This window comes from Aotus nancymaae, unplaced genomic scaffold (assembly GCF_030222135.1).
Source record: "Aotus nancymaae isolate 86718 unplaced genomic scaffold, 86718_ANA_hifiasm-v0.15.2.pri h1tg000002l, whole genome shotgun sequence".
Lineage (NCBI taxonomy): Eukaryota > Metazoa > Chordata > Mammalia > Primates > Aotidae > Aotus > Aotus nancymaae.
Genome location: NW_026988413.1, coordinates 35,456,330 through 35,468,788, shown reverse-complemented (window position 1 = coordinate 35,468,788; position 12,459 = coordinate 35,456,330). Strand labels below are relative to the sequence as shown.

General features: G+C 34.8%; 1 protein-coding gene across 6 annotated transcripts in view; it reads left to right on the top strand.

The window, feature by feature from the left end:
- CPED1 (cadherin like and PC-esterase domain containing 1) overlaps positions 1-12,459 on the top strand; it is a 313,055-nt gene that overhangs the window by 104,527 nt on the left and 196,069 nt on the right. For all 6 annotated transcript variants that reach the window (XR_010341759.1, XM_064373989.1, XM_012474072.2 and 3 more), the window contains 2 exons: positions 9,471-9,603; positions 11,077-11,245. Coding sequence is in view for 5 of the 6 variants with exons in the window: in XM_064373989.1 (XP_064230059.1) it covers positions 9,471-9,603; positions 11,077-11,245 (302 nt within the window). In the remaining variant the exon portion in view is untranslated. The remainder of the gene's footprint in view (positions 1-9,470; positions 9,604-11,076; positions 11,246-12,459) is intronic.

Genomic DNA, 12,459 nt, shown 5'->3' with positions numbered 1-12,459 from the left:
ACATGACTGATGAAGGGCATAACTAGCTAAGGCTGAGAATTGAGACACCATTTCTGAAACTCTTCTCAGGTTCTGCCTGGCTCCTGACTCATGCCCCTGGGTCCTCATCTATGAGGAGTGAACTCTTGTGTTATATGTCACTCAGCCAAACCTCAACCCCTCATGATCCAATCATATCACTGAGTAACTGGAGGGAAAAAACTTCAAGGCAAAATGGTTCAGTAATCCTAACGGAACATCTTTTCTGACATATGTCCACGTTCTTGACCTATTTCTGGCCTTTGGAACTCTAACCCTCATGAGATTTCGTTTTGGCCAGTGGCTCTTGCCCCTCCGTGGTCTATATTCTGACCTCCCTTTGAGAGTTAGATATTATAAAAATCCTGATGTTTTAAATATGTACTTGGTTTATATATAATATGTTTACTTTTAAATAACATAGAAGTAGAGGTAAATTGACAAGAATGTTGTGTACATTTTATTATACCAAAAATACCTGGTAAAAATTGAAAGTTAAATTTGCCTGTGAGGTTGCCATTAAGTAAAAGATACATTGATGCATGGTTTCATTTAAATAGGAGCAATGACCCCTAGTGTTTGTGCGTTACATTTAAGTAAGAATTGACTTTCATATATATATAAATAATTTGGAATCATTGTTATAGATTTCTAGTAAGTTATTATTCTGACTTAAATTATTTTAATAATATCTGATAGTTACTCCAGAAAATGTTCCTGAGAAAAAAATTTACTATTAATAAAGTGATAAACTTATTTTCACAGTGGGTGGGTTTAGGCTGCCATTCTATTATCATATTTGTTTCACTCTATGTATTAATATTTTCAGAGGTTGTGTTTTAAATTGTTATTAATGATGCACATTAATTTATACTAAATTACTCACCTTTTGTCTTGCTGCAGTAGTCAAGCATTTTTCTTTTTAAAAAATTTTGCATTTCCCCTGGAAAATTCATGCAGAAAAACGTCAAAGAAAATTAAGCTGCCATAAAGAAATAAAACAATCTTTCATGCTGTTTGGTCATTGCAGCGAAATCATAGGGCAAGAAAATTGAAGTAGTAGTCTAGACACGGCTTTTATAACCGAGGAGAATGAGCAGAATCAAGGTTGTTATGTTGTCATGGTCAAAACATACGCCAGTCCATGGGGAAAATTGTTTCTGTAGAATTGTATGTCTTTGACACTTCCACTGAAAAAGAACAGAAAGAAGAGCATTCGTGGCTTGCTTTTACTGAGTGCTCCATAAACATTTGATTGATTGGTTAGTTGGTGGAAATTTTATACATTGACTACCCCTTTACGGCACATTGCTGTGTCATTGATCTGGTCATTTTCATGGTCAAATAGTGACTCCACTTCCACTGGGACAAAGACTGCATTTCATTTTCTATAACAAAGTGAAAGTTACTGTTTTTCCACCAAAGAGTACTGTATAGAAATACTAGCAGTTTGTATTTGTGGTTTGATGTGCCCTGATATGAAAATATCACATGAAAGATTTTCTGAAACCATAGAGAATAAAATATTGTTATCAAAGTCACACAGGTAGTAATAATGTCAGATCTTGATAAATGAATTATGAGTTGCCTAACTTAAGGCTAGAATTCTGTACTAATAATACCTTTGTGTGTTTGGTGTATCCATTCTCTCAAAGATGTTCTGGCCAACTCTATTTGCATAAAATAAAAGTAATAATTCATTAAAGAATCGATGTGTTTAAGGCAGGCATGGTGGCTCACACCTGTAATCCCAGTACTTTGGGAGGCCAAGGAGGGCAGATCACCTGAGGTCAGGAGTTCGAGAGTAGCCTGGCCAACATGGTGAAACCCCATCTCTACTAAAAATACAAAAATTAGCCAGGCGTGGTGGTGGGTGCCATAATCCCAGCTACTCAAGATGCTGAGACACAGGAATCTCTTAAACCCGAGAGGCAGATGTTGTAGTGAGCCGAGATCATGCCACTGTACTCCAGCCTGAATGACAGAGCAAGACTCTGTCTCAAAAAAAAGGAATCAATGTATTCAGAGTATACGAATCTCCAAATTATATTATTTAAACTCAAGTGTAGGTCTGAAATAGTTGACGGAGTTTTGTCTAGGTATCATAAATCTGTGGACCATGAGCTATTTTTGTTTTAATTTGTGTTGGCTGCTTGCAAAGAAGTCTCTCTCTGAACAAAATATGGAGGAACAGACTTAAATATTGCAGTAACTGACTCAGTCCTAGGTTTACTCCATCCATAGAAACCTAATACAGAATTCCTTTAAATAACTGAAACTGAACAAGAAATGAATTGCTTTCCTGGGATACTGCAATGCTAAATTTAAGGAAGGTCACTAAAAATACAGTGTGTCTTTACAGGCCATTCATAAGTAAAGATACTGTGTTTTATTTTTGACTTGTTTTAAAAAGACTAATGTCAAATACCAGATGTTTAAGAATGCTGTAAGAGGATTTAATGAATTAGCTTTTATCTGATAGTAGTAGTGGTAGGAACCTCTTAGTGTTAAACTCAAAAGGAATAATACTGTAGCTAAACTTTGAAATTTCCAAAGTTAGAAACAGAATTTCTAGATCATAAAAAAAAAAAAATCTGGCCAGGCACGGTGGCTCATGTATGTAATCCCAGCACTTTGGGAGACCGAGGGGGGTGGATCACAAGTCAAGAGATCGAGACCATCCTGACCAACATGGTGAAACTTTGCCTCTACTAAAAATACAAAAATTAGCTGGATGTGATGGTGCACGCATGTAGTCCCAGCTACCTGGGAGGCTGAGGCAGGAGAATCGGTTAAACCTGGGAGGCAGAGGTGGCAGTGAGCCGAGGTTGTGCCACTGCACTCCAGCCTGGTGACAGAGAGAGACTCTGTCTCAGGAAAAAAAAATATATATTAATATACATATTAATATATATAATTATATATTAATATATGTAATTATATATTATTATAATTATAATATATATAATATATATTATATTATAATTATAAATTATAAATAATATGTTATATTATATATTATTATATATTATATATTATATATATTATATGCTCAAAAAGTGTTACACAGTTACTGCTATTAAATAGTAGTAGTTTACATAATATATATTAAATATATTAAAATATTTTAATGCATTATATAGTAAATATTAATATATATTTAATTATTAATGCATTTAATTGATAAATGAATATTAACTATATTAATATTTAATATACATTAAAATAAATATTAATGTATTTAACAATTAAATATATAATAAATTACATATTTATTATATATAGATTTAATTGTATCATATATACAATTAAATATAATATATATTATATATATTAAACAACTACTATTTAATAGCAGTAACTATGTAAGACTTTTTGAGCATATAATATAAATCAAATGCTGTGCAAAGCACTTTAAGGGAACTTCATATTTAATTCTGTCAGCATCCACATGAGGTAAGTTCTTATTATTACTATTTTTCATATTCTAATTTTCCAGATAAAGAGACTGGATTTAGAAAAGCAAAGATTGACTCATGATTACACTTATGAATAGGCATCTATTAATAAATGGGAATTAGTATTTTTAAAATAAATGTTATTTATAATATTATTTATAAAATATTTTTAGAAAAATATTATTTAGCAACTCTTTACAATGTGCTGGTCAAATCAGAATATGCGTCTGTATTGGTTTCCCCCATGTCTTCTTGGGCCCAAGTTCAGGCTATTTGGTAAAACAGATGAACCCTAGGCCCCCAAATCCTTCACTATTTCAGTGTCCCCATAAGGAATAGCCTTCCTCTTGGCTGTCTGCTGGTGACATTTTCTCCTATGCTTTCCCATGCTCACTGTGGGTTCCAGGGGGCTTTGCCAGTATTAGGCCTCTTGGCCTTAGATAGTTAATCTCTGAGCTGCGGATCCCTTCCTGGGGCTGCCTTGGTGCCATTGTTGCAACCTCTTCTTATATACATAGTATTGGCCCAACCTAACCCCACATTGTAGTAGAGAGAGAAAACCAATCCCCACCCATGTTATACACATTTCCTAGGTCTGTGTACAGCTCCAGTAAAGCTGCTCAGCAGCTGTCTTGCTTACTCTTTTCATTTCTGCACATAACTGTTTACTTGGGTAAGAAGAAATTGGAGTTCACTTATGAAGTATAGATTTATCTGAGATCCTATATTAAGTGCCAGGCTGTGCTTGGCACTAGTCATTCAATGGAGAAAACAAAACAAAACAAAAAACAGATTCTCTGCCATCATGGAGCTTATAGTCTAGTGAACTGAGAATACCCTTTGATGCCCTCAAAATAACCTCTCCCTTCCAACTGCCAATGAATGATCAAGCTTGTAAACTTGACTCTACCTTGGAATATGTTTTCCCACCATTTTATACACTGCTTAAGAGGTAAAAGAGTGGTAGATTCTCTCCAAATACTAGTTAGGGGGTAGGAGCTTGTTCAGCTACAGTCTATTCCCACGAGGCTTATTGAGCCTCACTCAAATAAAACTGTATTTGGTTGACCCTGTGGAGCACGCACAATTACCAGAACATGGCAGATTCACAGAGGGACTGCATTTCAGCTCTGGTGCTTGGACCCTGGCCACTTACCATCTTCTCCATTAGGCCATTTATAGCATACATAAAAATCATAACTTTGCATCTAGGATCACAGAGATTGAAGATTGCAATGGACCTTAGACACCATCTACTTATTCTTTCAGTCACCTTGCTGCCAGACTTTCTCATCATCATACAAAGAGTAAATAGATTAGAGCTGAAGATTTTTGTTCTCTTCTAGCAACTGGCAGAACTTAGACTAGGCTTCTATGCTTTTCAAAGCATAAGCCAAACACTCATTGAGCGATTTCAAAGTCCCTTTTTTACTGTTTCTACCCACAGACATTCTAGCCACTGGAACTGTTTTTCACAGTAGTATGTTTAGTCACTCTTTCTTTCTTCCCCCTGTAATCACCATGATATAGGAAAAAAATAATAGGTTGAACCTTATGAAATTGCTGATATTTGATCAATAGTCATTGATTTATTTTTACATAACAAAAGGCAATTTTATGTGGCTCAACCTGTGCTATCCCCTGCTGCTACATCTAATGCTCTTATTTGAAATCAAAACTAATATTGCTCCCTTTTTCTATACACACACACACACACACACACACACACGTGTACACATAGAGTTGTTTGTAGGACATGTGGCTACTGAGAATACTGTGGCCAAAACTTGTATTTACCAAGTACTGTGTAGAGTTTGTGCTGAATATTCTCTATTTGCCATGCAGATTCACTCTACACCCTTCTCCAGGGAGCCGTCCTCTACAGACTGCATCCACAGAGTGTCCTTATCCCCTGGCATCTAGTGAGAGATTGAGCACAGGAGGAAATAATTTGGAAATATTTGTTCCCTGGCTCCTTCCCTTCTGAATCCTGGCTTGGAAGTGGCTGTGTTCCTCTACCTGTGGCCATAGTCTTTGTTAATGGTCTTTCCTATAACAATGCCTTTGCCTGGTTCTAGAAACTTCTCCTCCCTGGGCTAAGCGTGGCAAAAGCTTTCCATTTTGTCAGCCCTGGGAGCTTCTCTACTCCTTGTTGATTTTCCTGAACTGTACCCATGAGTTTGTTAACAGTCACTTCTTTAATAGTCTCTTGGTTAATAGTCTCTTCAGTTACTCCTTTTACTCTGCTGTCTTCTGGGGCCCTGACTGATGAGTGATTTCCTGAGTATGACTTCAGTTTGTGCATATATTAGTTTCTATTTGCTGTATGTGAAAGTTCTGAGTTTATATTTGCAGAGCTTTTATACCTGCAGGCTAAGTTCTAAGACTTATCAATGCCCTCAGGCAGGAGGAACGATTAATGCACTCATAAATGGTACTCATTTACACTTCTAATCTCAAAACTAATTGCTAATTATTAAGTAAGGCCTTTATCTTCACTGAAAATTTTAAAATAAGAAAATGCTAGCTAAATCTAGTTTTCTAATATGAAAATGCAAGATAATATTCAAACATCTGTGAAATATAATTATACTTTTATTATTACTTCCCTATTCATTATTAGCTATAAGGCAAAACGTTAAATCAAATGTAATATAAATTTGGCAGCTAATCTTTGCCAGTACAAGTGTTTTTTTAGTGTTTAATATTTGACCATGTTGTATATACTCATATGCCACATACAAAGGACAGAAGTAACCAAATAAAATGTTTTTAATTCATTGCAATGTGATTTTTGTTCTGTAACCATTGATTTGCTAAACCCTCCAAAACAAGTTCATTGTTAGAACAAATATTTCAAATATTTCCTGAGCCCTTATTTTAGTGCTTATTTTAGTCAGTATAGTGTTCAGTGATATGGGAAGTTCAGAAGATTCATGGGAATTACGTTCTGGATTTTAGAAGGCTTTCTGACAATGTCACAAGCCTATTAATTGTTGATTGACAAGACCCAAAATGAAAGCTCAGATCTCCTGGTTCTGGTTTAATCATCATTTTCATAATACTTCTTCCCCGTAAGCAGACAGTTGGTATCTAGCCAACCAGATATTAAAAGTTATTGAAAAGCAGATTTCATGCATCCCTAACAAATTGCTCACTTTTACTCTGGGTAAATTTTACTGATCACAAAGTTACAGGCTTCAGGGCTCTCTAAAATAAGCTAAGAGTAGCCGGTAAATGAAAGTACAGCACTATTAACCATATGATATTTCACATTTTAATCTATTATCCATTCAATCCTCATACTGTGGGGTAGGAAAGCCCTAAAGATTCATACTAGGTATTCCATATTAAGTTACTGTAACATTTTTAACAAGTATATGTTAACAAGTATAGGCTACTTGGAAGACTGTGTCACACAGCCTCATCACCCAAATCCCTTCCAAAAAACAAAAGGTAGTTTGAGCACTGTTTGTAGGAGATTTCTAGGCTCTTTGAGTATGTTGGTTGGCCCATGGAGAATGGAATTGGGATAATAAATGAATTAGACTGGACTGTTGAGACAGCCCTTGATGGCTATACCAGATGAAAGAAACAAGAAATAGTGCTCCAGACATACCTTTATCTGTTAAATGGTAGCCTAGGACACTGAAATGTTTGCACAATTATTTATAAAATTCCATAAAATGCATTTGCAGCTTTTAAAGATATGAATTTAGCTTATTTCTAAGTTGTGGCTATAATAAAGTCAAATGAGAATAGTTTTAGATGTCAGGCGACAGCTCATTATAGAGTTTTTTTTTTTTTTCTTTTAGAATAATAAAAAGTAACTTCCAAGCTTGGAATAATATAATAGGAAGCCTAGAATGTATTGATATATGTATAAATATAAAAATAAAGGTAAAGTTTTTTTGCTCAATATTCAGTTCCATTGTCTGATGACAGTTTCAGGGATTCATGTGGAAATCTGACATCTTCTTGGCAGTTCCTGTGTTGGGCCCCTTCAGTCCCATGTATGGCTTCACTTGAGCTAAACCAGAAAAATGTGACATAAAATTGTTTATTCTTTTGACATGTTTTTTTTTGACAATTTCCTCAAAACCACTGAGATACTACCTTGGCAAAGCACTTAATATGTCTAGCTTCTTTAACATCAACCGTGCTTGGGCTTGAACTGTGCTGTGCTTTTTGGCAGCAAGGTAAAAGGGAAATCAGAGTAAATTATACTTTTCTCATACCATGCAAAAGAAGCTTCCAAATCAGCTCTTTGGAGAAATAATACTTTTCCTAGTAATAAACTCTGAAAACATAATTCTATTTAGTAAAATTTTAGTTAAGAACTTGTACTTTCTTACCACAAATTTAAATGGTTACATAAACATTTAAACTTTTTAAAAGTTGTGATTTCCAAGAAAAGAAATTAACTTAATGGCTGTTCATTCATCATCTCCAAAACCAAAGCTGTTTGAATATTCCCTTTATTATGATGTATTAGAACTTCATTAAAAGGGAAAACTTACAAATAAACTATCATTTTTAGAGCAAGGTCACACTGTGCTAAATAATAAGATATGGGAATACGTTGAACAGCTTGACTCCTGCTGACTTTTATTTAAGAGTATGAAGTGTTTTAAATTAGACTATGTTATATTGATGAAATGTTCACAAAGGGGAAAATAATTTAAAGACTTTGTTCTATTTTAAGAGCTAGATAAATTCTATAATTAAAAAATAAAGAACTGTGACCTGGAATTAAGAAAACAACTTTGAAATACTGTTGGAGAGAGTGGAAATTGGAGCAATCATTTTGGGAGGCAATCTGGTCATGTCTAACAAATTTGCGGTGTGTTTACCATTGACCTGGCAATTTCACATCCAGTAAGAATTTGCCGCTAGACAAACTCGTAAAAGTACACCATAATAGATATATAAGAGTATTCATTGCAGTACTTTTGAGATGCCAAAAGAAAAACATTACAAAAATAATCTAAATACACAAGAATAGAGAATGGCTAAATCAAATATATATTTATTTAATGAAGAACCCTAAGCTATTAAGAGGTATGTATGAAATAACTGAATATGCTGATATGGAAAGGATGCTAGGATGGGTTAGTAGGTAAATAAGCCATACATATATTATTATAACATCTCTTTGGGATAATTAAAAAAACAGAAATACCTACATACATAGGTTCATGTAGATACACTGATATTTATATTAATCACATCAACTTTTATATTAAGGAAACATATGCATCTGACCCAATGTGCTTATCCAGATTTTAAAAGTCATTATGTAAGCATTGGTTTTTGGTGGGAAGAGGTTCTACATGGAAGTGGATTGGAGGTTGCTTTTTCTGCTCATTTGATAGCTTTCTGTAATATTTGATTTCTGTAATCATGTATATGCAATACCTTTAGTTTTAAGCATATCAATACAAGTGTTCTTAAATAAATCATTATTATTGTTCTTTATTTGTATATACCTTAAAACACAATAATTCATATTTTATAAGATAATAAAGCACGGTTGTTGAGGTTCCCAAGGTCACAAGGCATAACCGACTTTAGTATCTGAGCATTGTATTGTCAGGAAATTAGCTTAAGTTTTCTATGTAATATTCTCATCACAAACAAAAGTCTACCCCTGCAACCAACACCCCCTCACTGAGAATGCATCCATTATGGAGGTTAGATCAGCTTGGTGTTGGACAGTTAGAGACATTATATCTACCTTCCCTTCTGAGCAAGAAAATGAAATCAATTATTACAATTGTTTTCCTCCTCTGTAGTAAGAGAACATATGGCAAACAAAGTCCTCTCTAAATACGCATTCATACTTAGTGGATCTAATTTTGATTCAGAATGGGGAGAAATATGGTTGCATATTTCTCATGTACCCTGCAGTTTAACACAGCATACTCTATTTTCAAAGCTATTCCAAAAAGAAACAATACAGTAACTGTGTTCTGCTCTCTTGAATCTTTTCAGAATTGCAACTTCCAGTGAGTCCCTCTGTGTGTCTGGATCAGCGAATACAATTAAAGCCGAGTACTTCGAATCACCTTTTAAAAACAGTGAAGCCACATATGTGGAAACCAGGGGACTGGAGACATGAACATCTGTAAGCTAATCATTTTGAATTGTTATAACCAGCATGCAGTTTAGGAGGCAGCTAACCAGAGAAAAGTACAGAACAGATATGGGTGGTTCACATGTGTGAATTGTTAGGTTCTCTTATGTAAATTTTCAGCTCTCCTTTTTAAATAAAGAATGCCATCATTGACTTTCTCCTAGATTAATTCAAACCTTTCCTGCCAGAGAATAAACATTTGGGTAAATTGGACTCTTATCTAGTAAGTTACAGTAAAGGAAATTGAATTTAAAACCTTGACAATGCAAAACTATAAAATTTTAACTTCCATTTCATACTCAAATGACTTTGCCTTAGAGTATGAATATGGCTGGATGCATTTTTTTTTCTGCTATTATTTTTTTATGGCTCCTAGCATCTAAGAAAGCATCTGCTGTATATCAAGTTATTCGTTTCCTCCAGGGAAAAGATTTTATAATGTAGATAAATTATAGTGAAAAATTAAGAGGTTTTGATTATCTTATCCAAGACACAAATAAGTTTGCCTCATCTAATTTTATAATTATTAAGTAGTATTTAAACAGTTAGTAGTATTTATTGAAGAATCATAAGCATCTTATGCCTACCTAGAATTTTCAAGTTAAACTAGACCAGGTGCAGTGGCTCATGGCTAGAATCAAAGTGCTTTGGGAGGCCAAGGCAGGAGGATCACTTAAGCCTAGAAGTGCAAGACCAGCCTGAGCAACATAGCAAGACCCCCATTTCTACAAAAAGTAGAACAATTATCCAGGCATGGTGGTGTATGCCTGTAGTCTCAACTACTTGGGAGGCTGAGGCAGGAGGACCAATGGAGGCTGAGGCAGGAGGACCAATGGAGGCTGAGGCAGGAGGATCAATTCAGTCCTCAAAGTGGAGGCTGCTGTGAGCTGTGATTGCACCACTTCACTCTAGCCTGAGTTAGCAAGACCTTATCTCAAAAAATATATATATTTTAAAATAGCACAATCCTTTTATTGATCAAACTTAGATATTTAATATATAGAAACATGAGGCAGAAGAACAAATAATTATAGCTGGGACTACAGGTGCACGCCACCATGCCTGGCTAATTTTTGTATTTTTAGTAGAGATGGGGTTTCACTATGTTGGCCAGGCTTGTCTTGAACTCCTGACCTTGTGATCCGCCTGCCTTGGACTCCCAAAGTCCTGGGATTATAGGAGTGAGCCACCATGCCCAGCCACCTTTTTACTTTTTAAAAATACTTTGACTAAATCTGCCAGATTGGATAACTATTATACAGGTTTAACACCTTCTCTCTGTACCTCTTGACCCCTCTGGTAGTGATGCTAATAAGCAGTTGAAATTGTTCAAGGAAACCCACACACTGAAGGTGGATGTCCCACAAAGGATAGAAGGGGTTTACAAAGCTTGTAGGTTATTTACAAATTATATACTGAATCCTATATTATGGATTGCTAACTATGTTGTTTTAATTTTTTTAGTAATGAAACGACAGTCCTTGCTCGACATGAAACAATCTTTAGAGCCGAAGATCTATCTGTGATTCTTAAAGCGTACGTGTTGGTGACATCCTTAACCCCTTTGCGTGCATTCATTCATTCAACTGGCACAGTTTGGAATCCACCAAGGAAAAAACGCTTCACTGTCAAGGTAAACTCTCTGTTGAAGCCATCATTTCACACAAGTACACTAGAGTAAAGTAAAGTGAGTTGGGCTGCCGTTCTCCCACCTTTATGGTTATCAAATCCCACTGAACAAAGATCGCATCTTTTTCATTGCTGCAAGAAAAGACTTTCATTTAATAGGTGCAGGCTTCACAATGAAGTGGAAGCGGCTTAATTCACTAGAGATCACAAAGGCTACATTCTTTTTCCTCAATTCATCATCACAGTTCAATTCTTTGACCTACTTATTACAGCTATATAAAGTATAGCTATAGAGTATAGCTAGTTCACAGCTATACTCGGTTTTTCTTAATTTTTCACTTATTCAAGAAAAATATAGTCAATGCAACAAATGAAAATACAATTTTGCCTTTGTGCCTTTTGCTTCGCCCTTAGGAAGCATTATGCTAGTTCATTATACCAGTCAATATGGAATATTTGCTGAGTGAAAAATAAAGCTCTCAAGTGTGCCTAATATAACAAGCTATGACATAAAAGATAATAAGAAAGTTTTCAGGGAAGAACTTAATAATAATCCCAAAAAGTTTAGTTATAAAAGGTAGCCCAGGTCAACTTGGTTGAAAATGAGGTCTAGTGACAATATGTGTGATAAGTTTTAAAGAATTTTTGATTTTACAGAAATATATTGTTCCAAGTACAGATAGGAGAAAATGGGAAGAAGCTGAAAGGATGCACAAGGTTTCTCATAGTTTCAAGAGATTCAAAAATCACTGAACTTGATTTTTTTCAGAATTTATCTTGCATAAATTGCATTTTGAATGTCGGAAAGTCCTCCAGCTCAAGATGATGAGCAAATTGTTAGAATTCATTTCTGCCAGCTTATTTTTTATTTAGTATGCTTTCTTTTTCTTTTAAACTTTTCTACTTTTTCACTATAAAGCCTAAAAATTGTAAGTTTTAAAATTGTGCATTCTTTACCTACATAACATACAGTGGTCACTGTTAATTGAAAACATGGGCTCATGTTTATGTTTTCCTATTGATTCCTTACACTTTGCAGTATCTCTGTCTGCTTCCCCACCTTGCCCCTCAAGACCCTTTGGTCTCTGTACCACTTCACCAAATCCCATCATCACAATATAGATTTTTAGTTTTAGTTGAAATAATCACTTGTTCCTTCTTTTGGTCTTTTCTTTTTCTTCAAAAACAAAACAAAACTTTATCAAGAAACTTACCATC